General features: G+C 38.9%; 2 protein-coding genes and 1 pseudogene across 2 annotated transcripts in view; 1 reads left to right on the forward strand and 2 right to left on the reverse strand.

Annotated features, from left to right (window-relative positions):
- YTHDC1 (YTH N6-methyladenosine RNA binding protein C1) overlaps positions 1-18,942 on the reverse strand; it is a 98,470-nt gene that overhangs the window by 13,342 nt on the left and 66,186 nt on the right. The gene's annotated exons all lie outside the window — the stretch shown is intronic.
- LOC142443633 (UDP-glucuronosyltransferase 2B31-like) lies at positions 1,509-15,600 on the forward strand. The gene is made up of 6 exons (XM_075544942.1): positions 1,509-2,232; positions 3,210-3,358; positions 7,192-7,323; positions 10,158-10,245; positions 11,084-11,303; positions 15,321-15,600. Exons 1-6 carry the CDS (start codon positions 1,509-1,511, stop codon positions 15,598-15,600), a joined length of 1,593 nt encoding a protein of 530 aa, XP_075401057.1.
- Positions 5,829-6,831, reverse strand: LOC142443091 (lupus La protein homolog pseudogene; annotated as a pseudogene).

The raw sequence follows: 18,942 nt of genomic DNA on the forward strand, positions 1-18,942 counted from the left end.
GTGAGGATTTTAAGTTCATAATGGTAAATGAATGTGCAGAAAGATAGCAAGAATGAGACAATGTGAAGCATTTCACCAAGATCACTGAATCACACATGTAGGAAAGTTGAGTGGGTATATATTTTGCTATGTGTACTTTTTTTACCAAAAATAAAACAAATTTTAACATGAATTCTTATATGCTGGGAAAACTGGAACCCTCATACATACCACTTTGGAAAAGCAGTGGTATACGCTAAACATAGATTATGCATGACCTCAAGAGAAATGGTTCTCTATGCCGATACAAATCTTGCAAAAGAATGTTCCTTAAAAGTATTACTGATTATATTCAAAAAAGTAGAAACAAGGTTTGGGGAAGAGCTGATACAAGGGCCCGATAGAAAATAAACATCAAAAAAAGAATAAGAGGGAATCAGCTGTACGAGCATGCCTGATTCAACTGATGTGTGGATGTGATAGACTTGTACGAGACTCCAACAAAATGATTTTTTTAAAAGGTGGAATCAACCCTAAGAATCTATTCAGCTGATCATAGTATGAGCAAACGTGGGATATCCATATGATGACATAGGTGTTTTCATGCAAATAATACATTTGTTACTCAACTTTTTCCTGGTCTTGGAAGGTATTATTATAAACATGAGATGCTAATTTTAACAGAAATGTGTACACTAAAACTCGGTAAAGCAGAAAAACACCTCCTCGGGGGAGGTGCAGTGCTTGGCAAGCAAACATAAAAAGCACATATATTTTGTGTAAAAATGCAGTATTTTGTAATAATAAGAAATAATATCTTGTACATAATTTGACATAATTAAATATTGAATTTTTAGTGAAATCACAAAAGACTACATATTGTATGATTTTATTTATATGAAGTGTCCAGAACAGAAAAATATGTATCAACAGAAATGTGACTAACAGTTTTTAAGGACAGAATGACAGGAATACTGAGGGGTGATAGTTCAGGAGTATAAAAGGTGGTTTTGAATGATTAAAATAATCTATTTTCATCATAGATGTTGGTGATTATACAACTCTGTGTATGTATTAACAACCACTGAATGGTACACTTGAAATCGATAAATTGTGCATGAAGATTTTACGTGAAACAGCCTTTAACATTTAGTGTATGTCGAAAAAGGCTGATGACACTCTACACTTAGTCTCTAATTCTGTGTCACAATGTCTGCAATGACAAGTGGCCGTTCCCTTACCTCTGGTCTCAAATCCATTCTACAGCAGATGCAACGTGCACATGCTGATGCAGACGTTCAGCTGTGTGGGAACATTCAGGATGGGTGATTCTAAGGACACTCATAAAACATAAGGTCAGCGTACCCTTTGCTTTTATCACTTGGCTCTCCCTTTCTGCAACCGTGTAATGTGCTTACTTTGACCTGTGAGAGTTGAATTTTAACTTCTTAATTGATTTCTCCGAGGATTTAAGCATGAGCCACGACACGGTGGAACAGTCATTTGAAAGGAGATTTTACTTAACCAAGATGTGTATGAAATGGATTTCAGTTCTTCTGCTGATTCAACTGAGTAGCTACTTCAGCTGTGGAACCTGTGGGAAAGTGCTGGTGTGGCCAACAGAATACAGCCATTGGCTCAATATCAAGACAATACTGGATGAACTTACTCAGAGGGGCCATGAGGTGACTGTTCTAGCCTCATCGTCTTCCGTTCTTATTGGTTCCAACAAACCATCTTCTATCAAATTTGAGGTTTACCCTACAGCTCTTACTAAAGATGAGATGGAGGTCTTATTCATGACATGGATTAAGAAATGGGTATATGATGCACCAAAAGATTCAATTTTTGCATATTTTTCAGCAATGCAGGAATCTTTTTGGGGATATTCTGATGTTCTTTTAGGGCTCTGTAAAGATGTAGTTTTGAACAAGAAACTTATGGTGAAACTACAAGAATCAAAGTTTGATGTCATGTTTGCCGATGCCGTCAGTCCTTGTGGTGAACTGCTAGCTGAGCTACTTAATATACCCTTTCTATACACTGTCCGGTTCTCTACTGGCTATACCTATGAAAAGTACAATGGAGGACTCTTAATGCCTCCTTCCTACGTACCTGTTATTTTGTCAGAATTACAGGATCGGATGACATTCATGGAGAGGGTAAAAAATATGATATATGTGCTTTATTTTGACTTTTGGTTCCAGCAAGTGAATGAGAAAAAGTGGGATCAATTTTACAGTGAAGTACTAGGTAAGTCATGTTTTATAAGTAGACTACAGCACCAACTTTCCTTGTGTTTTTATAGGTGAATTTGTGTAAGTAAAAAGCCAGAGGAATCAAGTTTTTGTTAGGAGAAAATATGAAAATATATATCAATCTTATAAATATTGTGGAAATGTTTTCACTATGGAATTAGAAGAATCCTGTGAGCCATGGACCAGGACACTGAAGGAAGTCAGAAACCATAAAATAAACATACTTAGAATTTTGTTAATTGTATATCCATTTCATTAGACTTTTCACCTTTATAAAACTCAATGAAGGGATGAAGAGAGATACATAGATTAAAGTGTGAGACTTGCTGGTAGCATAAATATCTATGGACCATCAATAAAATTATTTTGTGCGGCTCAGTTTCCCTATTTACTAACAAAAGATTTTCAGTATTACCTCCTCAAGATTCTGTGTAACTAGAGTGGTAGTCTTTCAGACTCAAAAAAGAATAATTTAGGTCTTCAATATCTTTTGTTCTTCTAGCTAAATAGTCATAATCAAAATAATGTAATTCTGAATCACTGTGCTTAGGGAACCTTAGGGTTTGTAACAATTCCACATTTCTTTGTTACATACTTGTAAGCCATCTTTCTGACAGGCCTATGACATGGCTGGATGGTTAACATACAAATTACTAGTCTCTATCTTTTTAAAACTATGTGTATTGATGAAGTGTTAAAATTCAATCGGCATCATTTTCCATGCTTTTAAAATATTTCAGCTCTTAATTACAAAGAGTTTCCTTTAATGATAAAATATTGTTCAGCACTTAACTGGTCTCAAATGCACTAGGTTGGTACTAGGAATTGAAGGATATTGACAAAGCCTGTAGTTTGGTTGGACAGCCAAGGGTCAAGGGCCTGCTTTGCAAAACTACAGAAACTGGAGAGTATTTCTGCAAAGTGTCTTCATGGGTATGGCATGATTAATTGATTTCGGGACTCAAATTTCAGGAAGACCAACTACACTATCTGAGACCATGAGGAAAGCGGAAATGTGGCTGATTCGAACCTACTGGGATTTTGAATACCCTCGCCCTTTCTTGCCGCACTTTGACTTTGTGGGAGGGCTGCACTGCAAACCTGCCCAGCCCTTGCCCAAGGTACTCCCATTGCTGTTCCTTTAGTTTCTTCTCCAAATGACTCTGCCTTCCTAGCTGAGAATGTGTCGCAAAGTGATTCAGGTGGGTTTGGGGACAAAGCGACCCGCACACTAAAAATTCATGAATATCCATGTGACCACACGTACAGCCTGACAGTGAAATGGAATGACTGAGAGACTTTGAGAGTGGGGTCTGATAAATTAGAGCCTGCGTAATTCAACACATAAGACAGCGCTGTGCATTCAAAGCCTGTTTTCAGAGTTACTGTCAGATTCCAGGCAACCAGGGCAAACCTGGCATTTTCCTTTCTATTGGGCACAGAGTGACTAAGAGTCAGAAACCAGCTCAATGGTATTCAACAAAACAACAACCGTGTGTCCAGTGAGCCAGCTGCTCGCTGGATAACAAAGAAACGAAGCAGACATGGCTTTTCCCTCCCAAATCACTCAAGCTCTCACATACCTTACACTCCTCTTGGAAAAAATAGAGCTAAAGCAAGTAATGAAAATAAAATGTGAAAAGTGTTGTAAGAATGAAAGGAGGGTTCATAGAAAGTAACGCACAGTAATTGAAATTTAAAGGGAATGGTGCACAGGAACAGACAGTCCTTAGAAGGGGAAAGGAAAAAGGAAGGCAGCTAGAATAGCAATGGCAGCCCCCATGATCTTCACGTTAGTGGAACAAGAGGAAGAGCAACGTGGTAGATGGTATAGGAGAGGGTCGCTGGAAAGAGTAAATTAAGGACAAGGTTTTCTAAGAGATCACTCAAAATGCAATCACTGAATTGGCGTGTGGAGGAGCAACACTGGAATGGATGACCTTTTAGACGAGAATTTTGCTGCAGGCACCAGTTGATGGGAAACTAGGACTATTCTTGTAGAACTACCAGCCTGTGGTGGTTACATGGAAAGTAGAAGGCATTAACAGGAAACACTTCAATATGACAAAGGAAATTATCCTAAACGAATATTAACTATTGCAAATAATTGCTATTTTGATTATTACTACAATTACAATTTGTCATTTAATCTGTGTCTGTCACTTCAGATATAATTGTCATTAAACTGAGTTTCCAACAGATCAAGAATATACTCTTTAGCAAACAGAAACCTGTGGAGCTTGTTAAAGTGGATCCATATAGGTGGGCATCACATGAGTAGGAGGCCCTGCTTAAGTTTTTCAAACTTTTCCGATTTTTCTTTTATTTAACCTGTGAGTAGGGCTCTTAGGACTATTTCACAGAAGTGTCAAAACTAAAATGTTTTCTTAATATTAGAAATTCTCTTCTCTAAAAACAGAAAGAAATCCTTAACTCCAGGAAATAATTATGCATTTTATGAAAATAGTTGAGAAACTATGAAAAGGTTTAAAGTGTGACATAAGGGGTTGTGCTACTGAAAGCAATATAGATTTCCAATCACCCCACACAGTTAACTTGTCCTTAGTGCTCACAGTCAAAGCATGAGACCCTAAAGCCTCCTTAAGGAACGACTGCTCTGGAAACCTTGCTGGAATCAACAGGTGCTTAGGTAAAACTATCACCAAGAACTTGCTCTCTAATTGGTTCTGCCTCCTGGTGATCCACATGTATCAGGATTTCCACTGGCTGTTTTCCCTGAACTTGATCACCATGCTTTTCATTCTACATGGACTTGAACTTCCTACTTTTTGGTTAGCGGGTAAGCACAGCCACTATTTACAGTGTGCTTTTATTACATGTGAGGAAAGCTGAGTTAAGAACCTGCTTTGATGAATCCTTCTACAGACTTTTATCAGTAGAGAACATCTCCTGCTCAAGCGGGAGGGTTGAGAAGAAAGGCAGAGCAGTAGGAGACCAATTCACGTAGTTGTGCTCCAGTGAACTCAAATATGGCAATCGTGTGGCTGGTGAAAGACGTGTCAATGTTTCCTTCAAAAGGTCACTCTGAGATGAACTCACGTGACATTACCTAACATCAACAACAAACTAAGTAAAGGTTGTTGGTCCCCAGCAACTCCATGGGGGCACGGAAGAAAACTCTGGAGAACCCGTTCCATAAAAATTATAGCCAAACAAAACAAAAGAAAATGCTGGGGTCTCGAATCTACTTGGAGGTACAGGCTGCTATCTACTATTGAGTTGGTGCCATCACATGGGGACCCTGTAGAATAGGGTGGGACTGTCATTTTTTTAATTGGTTGGGTTGTTGGAGGGTGGTGTCCTATAATTTATTGTATGATATATCGAAGTGGACCTAACTCAATTTTCTCATTTAAATGCTCCAAAGAGAAAATCAAATTAAAATACAAATGAAATGAAAGTACAGTGGTTCATTAAACTACTGGTCCCCTGCACTACGTTCTGCTGTGTGGACACAGGCTCTTCTCTCTCTGCTTCCTCGCTTTCACTTGTCCCTGGTTCGGAAGCACCACCATGTTCACCACACTCATCCTCACAATCAAATTTCGTTTCCTTGCCCTGAAACTGTCTTTACCTTTGCCAACACCGCCCACGCAATTTCATTTCCCATTTGTTCAGGGGTCTTCATTGGTCTTCCAGTTTTCTCAGTGCTGCTCCCCCCTCTCCTTCTAGTGCTTCCCATGTCTCTTCTGTGTTTTTGACTTGTAAGTTTTTGTTACTAGCACCTCAGGCTATATCCAATACTTCTTTCACTTTTTTTTTTACATAAAATACTCCACTATTTGCTCCTGTGACAAAGCATCCATTCGATTCCTCCATGACTTGCAATGAGTTTATGTTCATCTGCCCTACAGATATGATGATCCACGTCACCTGGGACATTCTAGCAAGCAGCCCATCTTTTCTTCCAGAGACTTCATTTCAGCATCTTCTGCTAACTTGCTGTTCTTCTTGCTCTTGTAACTCTGCTTCTACTTTATTTTGCTTTCTTTCTTCATTCTTTTCAACAAAGAAATCAACCTTGAAAAGTACCAACAGGTCTGTGCCTTTATTCTTCTCACCAAGGGTCTCTGCAAACGTCTGAGCGATCAAGATGTTTGTCAACTTCTTGTCAACAATTGTCAACAATTTGTTATCAAACACGACAAATACTGATCCCTTAAATGCTTTAAGGGTTGTGCTCATCTGCATATTTAAAATCTCGCCCTTCCCCTATAACCACTCTTCTGAGGATATCAGGACTGCATCCCTTAGGAAGCCCTCATATTAAACAGGCCTGTGTTGTTGTTCTCCTACATCATTTTAATACTCATCAGTCACTTCTGGGAGGGATTTGCTTGGAGATCTTCAGAGATTAGTTTTATCATCACTTATTTCCATGACTTCCACCGTTGATTTACTCAGTGCTTCCACTACTGCATTAAAGTCACTTGTTAGACCGTATAACCTGTTGAATCTTTATCTCCAATAGCACTCAGCCTTCACCTAATTGGATCTATTCCCTCAAGATGTTGTCCGAGGGCAAATAAAAGCATGAATTTGATGACAGATTTTTGCCTTCCAGCTCAGCCATGTTTTCACTATCACCATTTTCAGCGGTGGTGGCTAGCTGAACATTTTCCTTTATGGTTCTGGCGCCACAGAGGCACTCCCCAAAATAACAACTATCCGCTGACTTTTGAACACCACCTGCTGGCCTATCTCCCTAGAAGAAGGTAGGGAGAGATAACTTTATGGGAGTAGAAAGTCTCATCTTTCTGACCTCTGTGGCAAATAGGGCTCGCCTACATTGGAGTTCACTTTATAGTAAGAGGTTTGGTTTGGTTTATCAACATTTGATTTTCCTCTGCATTTAAGTTGTGTGTGGTCAATCTTAAAGTATTTTCCATTATTTTATTCCTGTTTCATGATGAAGCTATTTCTTTCTTCCTAGGAAATGGAAGAGTTTGTCCAGAGCTCTGGGAAACATGGTATTGTGGTGTTCACCCTTGGGTCAATGATCAGAAACATCACAGAAGAACGGGCCCATATCATTGCATCAGCCCTTGCCCAGATTCCACAAAAGGTAGATACGGGTATTTTATGAAAGCTCCAATCTATCCCGTTTCCAATGAAAACAAAAATACATCTGTTCATATGTTAAAATAATATGATATTTTCAGGGTGCTGTCCAGCACCGATGAAACAACTTGCCTGTAGTTCTTCAATGCCTTCTCCCACCACCACCACCACAATCATGACCTCAATTCTACCTTGCATATTGAATTAGACCAGACCATGCACACTGCTACAGATTAAGCGCCCACAACACAAGGAATCAGGATAGATAAACCCCTCAGGACCAACAGTGAGAACAGAGATACCAGGAGGATAAGGGGAAGGTGAGAGGAGAATGGGGGAATCAATCACAAGAGTCACATATAACCCACTCCCAGGGGGACGAACAACAGAAAAGTGGATGAAGAGTGACAGAGAATGATGTAAGATATGCAAATAATAACCTGTAACAAATCAAGGGTTCATGAAGAAAGGAGGAAGTGAGAGGGAGGGATAAAAAATGAGGAGCTGATACCAGGGGCTCAGGTAGAAAGAAAATGCTTTGAAAATGATGAGGACAACATGTGTATGTTTGACACATTGGATGAATATATGGATTTGATAAGAGAGGTAAGAGTCCTCAATAAAAGTATTTGATAAGTAAAATAATAATATGACATTTTGGTTTTTAATTTTTTAATTCAGACAATATTCTATAAAATGGATAAATATTTGAAACATAAAGAATAATATTGAATTAAACTTTTATACTTTTTAAAGTTTTATTGGCACATAATCTACATATCATATCGTGCATTCTTCGAATCATATCAAGTATAGTTATGCAATCATTACCACAATCAGTTTTAGAACATTTTCTTCTTTCTTATACTTACTGTTATTCACATTCTGCCACACACATACACACACACACACGCACGCACGCACACACACACACACACACACACACACACAAGCTTCTTCACCATTCCGCTAAAAATCATTAATCTGGCTGCTGTCTCTATAAATGTACCTATCCTGAATTTTATATACAGAAAAACATCACCACCACCATCCAAAAATCTAACCATAGTAACAAAATAAAATTTAAAAGAGTCAATTGAAAAAAAATAAAAAATGTTAAAAATTATAGCAACTTTAAAATGAGTCAAAAAGGAAATCACATGATAAGGTGTTAAATTTTAAGATAACTACATCTGCCACAATCCACTTTCCAAAGCCCTCTGCATGCTAGCAAGAGGATTCACATCCTGGTCTATGGTTAGAGAGGATTTACCAGAGGCTTATCCACATGTATTTCTCCTTCATTTTTTTTTAAAGATAGAAACAACTTCTAAGTGGGTCAAAATACAGATTAAATTTGATATTAAAATTATCCCCAGATGGGCTCTGCATCTCGACCCCTCTCCTTCACCTCGATAAGGAGGTTGTTTTTGAACTCCTCATGCATGTTTCTCTAGACACCTCATGATCACGCCGGCTGCTGTGCTTCTTCCATGTGGACCTTATTGATTCCCTGCTAGATGACCTCTTGTTTGGCATCAGGCTTTTAATATCCCAGACACTAAACCTTTTTATAGCCTGGCACCATCAGCTTTCTTAACCACATTGGCTGGTGCACCCAGATTGTCTTCAGTGATTCTGTTGGGCAAGTGGGCATCACTCACTGCAGAGAATGTTAGAGGGAAAACTGTGTTGAGAGAAAGCTTGAGTAGCGGCACAAAATCTGTCCACGACCTCAATGTATTCCCTTATAAATAGATGTACATGGGTCACTGCTCCAGGAATTATGTATTATTTCCATATATGCATGTCTATGTTTGGACCTCTATATATAGTCTTGCTTCCTTTTTCACTCATCTATTTCCTTTGACCTTCCTCCTGCCCATCCCAGCATGGAGGGACTAGATGGAAAAGAAGATATATCCAGGGGAAATTACACCACCAATAAACACACAACATCTCTCTAGGTCCTTAATCCTTCCTCCTCCCACTATTATGATCTCAGTCCTACCTGGGAATCCAGCTAGTTCAGCATACATACAACGGTATACATGAGAGTTTTCAATTCAAGGTATTCAGGATAGACAAACCCCTCAGAAACAGTAATGGGAGTAACGACTTCAAGAGGGTAGGGAAACAGAAGAGGGTGGGGAGGGATAAATGATAGCAATGATGGCAAAATAACCCCTATCAAGGGGGATGGATATCAGGATTGTAGGTAAAAGGAAAGAAGGAACAGAATAAGATATGTATGATTAAAAATGCATGATATATTAAACTTTTGTAAGGGTGGCAGGATGGAAGGGGGAGGGGAAAAATAAAAGATAACCAGGGACTCAAGAAGAAAGACAATGTTTTGATATTACTGAGGGCAATATTTGCATACATCCACTTGATATAATGGGTGTATGGACCTTTATAATATATGTAATTGCTCCCAATACAATGATTTATTAATTTTAAAAGTATAATTACATAAAATAAGATGTCACATTTTAACCTAATTATAGCTATCAAAATCTTGTTTAAAATTATGTCTGTTATGTTTAGAGTCAATAATTATTTTACTACCATTAACACTGTGATGACAAATGCATATATAAATAGGCACAGTGTGAAGTTTGAGCATCATAGCGAAGTAGTAGCAAGGTATACAGCCATCAACAAAGTTTGTCTTTCATTTGATAATTACATTCCATTCATGATCGCACATAAAGGTGGGTATTCCTACTTATTTCAGGGTTGTAGTTGTAATTCCTTAACATTTTTGTTCTCATTTCCTCTAAGATTCTAACTCATATTCAACTCATGGATTAAAGTATCCCTTCATATTAATAGGTGCTGTGGCGATATGATGGCAAGAAACCAAGTGCCTTAGGATCCAATACTAGGCTCTATAAGTGGCTTCCTCAGAATGACCTTCTTGGTAAGTCAAGGGGACAAATGCTGAAATTAGGAGCAACGGCCCATCAGCGCCACCTGGAAACCAATTATTGAACATTTATTTTGAAAAGCTCAAACATAAAAGTTCCTTGTATGTATTTTCTCAATTCAGAGAGGAGGGAAGATAAAATATAATACCATTTAATTATACAGGAGGGGTCAGTATCAAAAGCTTCACAGAACAATGAAACTAGAGATAATGGCAGCTTTCCACTATTTTTTTAAGCAGTCTCCTCACAGAGCCATAATCCTTAAGGGCAGAAACAAGGTATTTAACCCCGTGGAGTTTTTAATAGCTTCCAGGATCATCGCTCTGTTTCCTCAGACTCTCAGTTCACACCTACACTTGCCACTGACAGAGAAATATTTCACATTCTGCTGAACAATAAACAAAGTCTCTATGGTGAAGTGGTGAAAAAATTGATAATAAGGTATCTCCTTGCTTTCCATGCACCCCTCCAACACAGTCCATGCTGGCCTGGACCCCCTGCATCGCAGGCTCTGTCTTTCTTCCCTTTATACCTCCCCCTCCTCACATAGATGTTTTCATCCAGAATACTTGTTTTCAATTTCTGCAACACAACATCTTACCCACCTCTCAAGCCTTCAGCCACATCATTTCTCCCATGAAACAGCCTCACCTGATACTCAAGAGACTTCGCTGCTTTCTGTAAGAGTTCGTAAAGCAATTTAAATGTAGTTTAATGAGTATGATACTTTGTTTTCTAGAAAACTGCCTGATGGAGTTCCTTATATTTCCGTTTTCATTTTATTTCTAAGGTATACAATGAATAATCTTGTCAAAATTTACCCATTCCTAGGTCATCCAAAAACCAAAGCTTTTATAACACACGGAGGAACCAATGGGATCTATGAGGCTATCTACCACGGGATCCCTATGGTGGGCATGCCCATGTTTGCAGATCAAGCTGATAACATTGTTCACATGAAGGCCAAGGGGGCAGCAGTGAGTGTGGACATAGACACACTAACAAGTACAGATTTGCTCAATGCTTTACAGACAGTCGTCAGTGACCCATCGTAAGTAGTTCTCAATGGAGGTTTTCCTTTGGTTCGGTTTGGGTTTTTCTGTGATGGTGGTGGATGATTTCTCAAAGGTTTGGAGATGATGGGGAAACTTGATATAGCATAAGGAGGAGGAGACAAAACACTGAAGTTGGAATTGGAAGAATTCTGAGAGAAGCACAAGTTGAAATGCAGTCCATGAATGTTCAAAGAATAATACTTTGTGTGATTTTCTTTTAGGATGACACTCATTAAAGGTTTTAAACTTTTCTAACCTAGCTTGCTTTTAGAAAACTAACATGATACAATCAACCTCACATTTCTTATTACATTTAATACTTCTTAAGTTTCTAACCTAATTATTTATCCCCCTCCCTAATAAATGGTAAAGTAGTAGGACAGAAAATGTAAATAATTAAATTCACTGAAAAATAAAGACACACGACCCAACCCATCGTAAGCAAACATGTGCACAATGTCAGTTCTTTTCGTAGGGAGCCCTTTTAGCAGCAGGGGTTACCAGTTGGGCTGTAAGCCACAAGGTTGGCAGTTTGAAACCTCCAGCAGTTCCTCATGAGAAAGCCAAGGCTTTCTACTTCCGTAGAAATCACAAGTACAATTTCAGTTCAGAAACTCAAAGGGGCAGTTCTACCCCGTGCAATCAGATGGCTAGGAGTCAGTGTCAACTCAATGGCAGAGCATATGGCTTAGTTTCAGTTCTTTTGATTGTCATTGTTTTGTGCTATTTCAAAGATCTTGCGATTTATTTGGAGAGTATATGCTGGAATGTTACTGTTTCCAAGTTAAAATAGAGTTTTAGAAAGCACTTTGCTGTGCTTTGGGTGAGAGTTTAAGTAGCAAATATATTCCACAATCAATTAGTCCATGACATTGGTTTTGCCCCTTGCAAGGGGTTAGTTGCTTCCTTTACCTCCTCGGGTTCCCGGTTACCATTTCTGGTTTCCCTGTCTCTTCTTGACTTATTATTTTGTTTTGGGCAAATTCATAAGTAGGCCCATTAAAAAAATCTGATGCAGTGTTCTTCTGCATAGTGTCTAGTTTCTCAAATTACTAGCTCAGCATACAGACTGAATAAATATTGTCAACAGATACAACACTGATGCACACCATTTCTGTCTTTAAAGTATGCCATGTCCCCTTGTTCTGTTTGAATGACTGCCCCCCTCTTGAATGATGTATAGGCTCCCAATGATCACAATTATGGGTTCTGGAATTACCCTTTCTCATAGTGGTATCAACAATTTATTTTGATCCACTTATGTTGCATTTTATTGTTGTAGCCTTATTCATTTTTAGGGTTTTTGGCATGAGGTATGGATGCTGTTTCTTTTCTATAAAACGATATTTAATTTGCCAGCACCATTTATGAAAAGTGGCAACTTTTTCCCCATTTAGTGAGTTTCAATCTTTGTCAAAACCCAAAGTCATAATTTCTGATACCAAAACTATTTGGTTTTATATCCAGCCTCTTTATTATATCATTACTATCATCATAATTATAAGTTATAATCTTCCATTTTGGGTCAAATCAAATTAAGAATACATTTAATTCAGGGAAAATACTGATAGTAATAGCGCGATGGACATTTACATTTTTAAAGAACAATTATTTTATTTTAGCAAACCAATTGCATTCCAAATGATTACCACATAAAGCACATTTTAGTTTTTACTTTTTAAAATGAATATAACTTTCATTTAGGGACTTCCAATACATTGACATCTCTACTACAGATGCCTTTATGTATCTTTTAAATTTTAATAAATACAATGGTAGAGTTGAAAAAGGAAGATGATTTATTAGCTGAAATATATCAAATGTTTTTCATGTGATAAGCATTCAGTAAGGCCCTTTACTTGTATTAAGTGACTTCCTCATTATCATATTTCCATATTATATTGCAAAATGGCTCAGGATTAGTGAAACACTCTAAAACACCCAGCCATCCCAGTGTACTTTTTCAATTACATGGAAGTTCCCCACTCGCTCTTGCTAGTGTCATAGACACTTGGCTTTATTCTCTCGTCTTCAACAATAATCATTGTTCAAGCAAGCACAAAACAAATCCCCTCTACTGCAGGGTCTTAAAATGTTGACCATTAGCCACACAATAAAACACTACTAAAGCAAGAACAACAGCAAAAAGATAAACAAACCAAAGCCAACAAATGAGTTTTTTTTAATTAATAAATCTTTTTATTGGGACTCATACAACTCTTATCACAATCCGTACATACATCAACTGAGCAAAGCACCATTATACATTCGTTGCACTCGTCATTCTCAAAATTCACCTTCCACTTGGGTTCCTGTAATCAGCTCGGTTTCCCTTTTTTCCCCTCCCCCTCTGCTCTCCCCTTCCCCCTGGTCCCTTGATAGTTTATAAATAATTATTATATATTATTTTACACTCCCCGGCGTCTCCCCTAGCCCACCTCCCCATTGCCCATCTCCCAGAGAGGAGGTTACACATAGATCTCGAAGATCAGTTTTCCCTTTCTACACCTCCTTCCATCCTGGTGTCGCCACTCCTACCGCGGGTGTTGAGGGGTTCATCTGTCCTAGATTCTCTGTTTCCAGATCCCTACTGCACCGCTGTACATCCTCTGGTATAACCAGGTCCGCAAGGTAGAATTGGGGTCATGATAACTGGGAGGGGAGGAAGCATTCAGGAACTAGAGGAAGGTTTTGAGTTTCATTGTTGCTACAATGAACCCTGAGTGACTCATCTCCTCCCCACTATCCCTCTGGAAGGGATGTCCAGCTGTCTATAGATGGGCATTGGGTCCCCATCATGCACTCCCCCTCATTCACGGTGATGTGATTCTCACCACCTCCCCGCCTTTGTTGTTTGAGACCTGGTCTCCTCTGTCCTTCACGATCACCTATGTTGGTGTGCTGCTTCCGTGTGGGTTTTGTTGCTTCTAGGCTAGAGGGCCGCTTTTTTGCTTTCAAGACTTTAAGTCCCCAACACTATGTCTCTCAGTAGCCGGGCACGATCAGCCTTCTTCACCACACTTGCTTATGCACACTTTTGTCTTCAGCGATTATGTGAGGAAGGTGATCATACAGTGATTGGTTTTGTTCCTTGGTGTCTGCTACATGGTCCATTCAACACCTTGTATCCACTTAGGCCGTGCGCTTCTTCTCTGTGGGCTTTGTTGCTTCTGAGCTAGATGGCCGCTTGTTTGCCTTCAAGCCTTTAAGACCCCAGACGCTATATCTTTTTGATAGCCGGGCACCATCAGCTTTCTTCACGTTTGCTTACACACACGGCTGTCTTCAGTGATCAGGTCGGGAAGGTGGGTATCATGCAATGACTGTTTAGCAGGGCAAGGTGCTATTGTATTGGGGGAGGTGGGTATTTTTTACATGATAGAAACACTTCTAAGTTTTTAAAACTCAACCCATTATTTCTCACAAAAATCATATAAAGAGCACTGTCCACATGTATCCCTAAAAAGGGAAGGAAAAGGAGGCACACTAAGAATAAATAATTTGCCCAAAGCTGACGATGAAGTGTCAGAATCAGAATTCAAACTTAGTCAACACACTGGGACACTTTTATCAATTAAATCATTGACACAAAATGAATACCAAGTTCTGGCCAATACCAACTCCTGATCAGCCCTGGTTGGACATGTCCCCAGGTCCCATTGTCGACCTGCCTTCTACTTCTGAACTGTGGAATTATTTTGGTCCTTGGACACCAGATCCATTAACATGTTCTTAATAGATAGCTATAAAACCAGACACTCAATTTTAACTTTTTTTTCTTGCCTTTGTGATTTAACTCATTCCATTCTCAAACCTAAAAATACATGTCCTCTTGTAATGTTATTTTCTTAACATCTTGAATTCCTATGCATTCAACAAATTCTAGCTTGTAATCTCACAGCTCTATCATTATCTTAGATGAAATTAGTATTTAATTTTATACTGAATGCAGAATATATCAATGAAAATTGATGTATTTATCTTTTCTGGTTTACACTTTGCTTTTCCTTCAGCTATAAAGAGAATGCTATGAGGTTATCAGCCATTCATCATGATCAGCCTGTGAAGCCCCTGGATAGAGCTGTCTTCTGGATTGAGTTTGTCATGCGCCACAAAGGAGCCAAGCACCTTCGTCCAGCATCCCTTGACCTCAATTGGTTCCAATACCACTCTTTGGATGTGATTGGCTTTCTACTGGCCTGTGTGGCAATCTTTACCTTCTTTGTTGTAAAATGTTGCTTGTGTGGTTGTCAAAGGGCTTTTAAGTCAGGAAAGAAGAAAAAGAGGGAGTAGACCTCTTTGAGAATTAAGACTAAGACATATGACAATTGAGATCACTACATTCAATTCAACCACTATGGCTCAAGATGTAGGAAGATTCTTCTCCATATTTAGCCACATCCATGCTATCTCTGATTTCCCTGGGTAGTTTACCTGCTTACTTGTGACAGCATTACTTAATGTCCTCTTCTCTCACGGAGAATAATCCTGAGTTGTGCTAGTCTTTTTAAAATCTTCTCCAAAATACTTTTGGAAATGGATAGTTCGATATGTCAGGTGATTATATGTAATGTAACATTCTAATTTTGTAAATCCTGAAATAAATCCCTTTGATGATGTTATGTATAATATCCTAACTGGAAATCAAAATGAAACGCTGCAGCCTCAAACTATTGATCTGAAAAAAATTCAAGAAACCTGGTGTTTACACTTTGCTTTTTCAGAATATAATTTCTATAAAAATAATGTGTATCCATGTGGGCTTTGTTGCTTCTGAGCAGATGGCCACTTGTTTACCTTCAAGCTTTAATACCCCAGGCGCTCTATCTTTTGATATCCTGGCACCATCAGCTGTCTTCACCACATTTGCTTACCCACCCATTTGTCATCACCGATCCTAAGAGGAAGGTGAGTACACAATGATATGATTTTTTTGTTCTTTGTTGCCTGATAACTGATCCCTTCAGCACCTTGTAATCACACAGGCTGGTGTGGGGTGGGGAACCAAAGCCCATCTCAGGGAAGCTGGACATCCCCTTACAGAAGGGTCATGGGGAGGATACGAGCCAGTCAGGGTGTAGTGTAGTAACGATGAAACATACAACTTTCCTCTAGTTCCTAAATGCTTCCTCCCCACTCACTATTTTCCCAATTCTACTTTACAAATCTGGCTAGACCAGCAGATGTACACTGGTGCAGATAATAACTGGAAACACAGGTAATGCAGAATAGATGATCTCTTTAGAACCAGTGGTGAGAGTGGTGACACCGGGAGGGTGGAAGGTGGGTAGAAAGGGGGAACCGATTGTAAGCATCTACATATAACCTCTATCCTGGGGAAGCTCAATAGAAAAGTGGGTGAACGGAGAAGTTGGGCAGTGTAAGATGTGACAAAATAATAATTTATAAATTATCAAGGGTTCATGAGGGAAGGGGGAGTGGGGAGGGAGGGGGTACATGAGGTGCTTATACCTGGGGCTTACATGGAGAGCAAAGTTTTGAGAATGATGAGGGTAACGAATACACAAATATGACTTAAGCAATTGATGTATGTATGGATTGTGATAAGAGTTGTATGAGGCCACAATAAAATGATTAAAAGATAAAGAAAGAAAATAAAAAATATATTAAAAAAGTGAGACGAACAGAAAGATGAAATCCATCACTCTTAGGAACCATGAGACTACTACCTCCACTCTGATTCCAGGGTATCTCAAACTGAATTTTTAGCAGCACTTTGATTACTAAGACACTACATATGAGGCTATGTATACAATAACATGAAGATCATGGATATCTCTCCTTTCCAAAATAAACTAGATTATTTTTCACAATGCATTTCTACAATCACTTTATAATACAAGTGACTCTATCTAACCAATTCTCATATTCAATAGACATCTCTTCTAAAACAAATCAAAGACCTCATTGGCGTGTCAAGATAAGATGCACTAATGGTGCAATAAAGTTTCATGTTATTGCTCTTCTATCCATAAAAAAATCACTTGTATTAGTTTGAATATATGTATCCCTTATGCAATAACTTTATAGCATTTCTCCGTGAATTTTTCTTTCTTTCAGACAGAATTTGAGTGGTTTCAACTGGCTTCATACTTAAAATGATATATTCCTGTAAAATCACTGTTTAAGGAGACTAAATATTTTTCGACAGCAGCCTTAAGAAAACCTGAGCTATTCTTCTGTTGTAGGATTTTTTGGTAATTGGATTACAAGATGTGATCACATGATCCCAAAATAAAAGGAGACATTGGGTTGATTCCAATCAAGAGTAACTCTAAGGATTCCAAGGATGTAAATAGCCTCATTTTTCTCCTGAGTTGTTCCTGGTGGCTTTAAAACTTCACCCTTGCATTGGCATTCCAAGTAATTACCAAAAGTACTGCCAATGTCTCCAAGCAATTGAATAGAAAGATGAAAATTGAAAGGAACCATCAGTTTCCTTGACTCAGAATACTAGCTGGGGTGTCACAACTTTAGTTCAGAACCTATAGATTATAATGCTAAAGACCCCATAATAGCAAATCTCATATTTTGCCTTAACTTCTCAATTCTCACACATTAATATATAGGATACTTAGGTTATGAAAAACACAAATCTATATAAATATTTTTTATTATCTCCTCACTCCACTAAATAGAAAAGAGTAAATTACAGATAGAATAAAGTCAAATTTTTGTCATGTACATCAACTTTACAAACCTATGCATTTAGAAAGATTTGAAATTGTGAAAATCCCCACATATCTCGATATCAGGAAGTAGAGCATTTGGACTGAGCCCTGGTAGCATAGTAATGATGTATAGTGGTTGGGCTACTGTCCAAAAAGTCATCCATTTGTAATCACCGGCCACTCTAAAGACAAAGACCAGGCCTTCTACTCTCGTCAGGAATTACCAACGTGGAAATCCATGGGGTATGTCTGTGAGTCTGAATGGACTGGCCGGCATTGAGTTTGACTACTGTTTGTGAGAGCCTTTTGCGGCAGAGCAGACAACTACTAAGGAGAAAGAAACCGCTTCTTTAGGGATTCCTCTGCCTGATAAGAGATATTTTAGGGCTGAGTAACACATATCAGAAGAACTCTGCAGAAATCAGCACAGGAGAGTTACTAAGGAGGAAATTCCACACTGCCGGATCACAGGAGGAGCATCATAAATATAAGTAGCACAGATCCAACAGGTTTTGAGGAGCTGGGGGCTTTTGGCTTACCACAGTGGAGGTCAGTTAGGGGTTGACCTTAGTCCTGTAAGGGTCTCAGCCAGAGACGGGATCAGTTGGAGCCACTGCACAGGCTTTATCTCAACACAAGCACTGCTTACTGGCCCTTCAAGGCAGGGTTAAAATCCCTCTAGCCCCACTGTCAGGGATCAGGCCTCAGCTATATTGTTAACTTTTTCTTCCCTCTATTATCTCTGTCCCCTTACAGTCTCAGCAGGCGTAGTTTTGGGGGGTTTTCTTTTTCCTTTCATTTTCTCTCACATGCCTCTGCCAACCTCTAGACTACTCCCTTAGATGAGGGAATTTATATCTGCCCTCCACCCAACTGGGGTGTTCTGTCCTCTACAGCATAATCTGATATTTGGTATAGCGCACCCAACCTCCACCTGGGGATA

This window comes from Tenrec ecaudatus, chromosome 3 (assembly GCF_050624435.1).
Source record: "Tenrec ecaudatus isolate mTenEca1 chromosome 3, mTenEca1.hap1, whole genome shotgun sequence".
NCBI classification, from domain to species: Eukaryota; Metazoa; Chordata; class Mammalia; order Afrosoricida; family Tenrecidae; genus Tenrec; species Tenrec ecaudatus.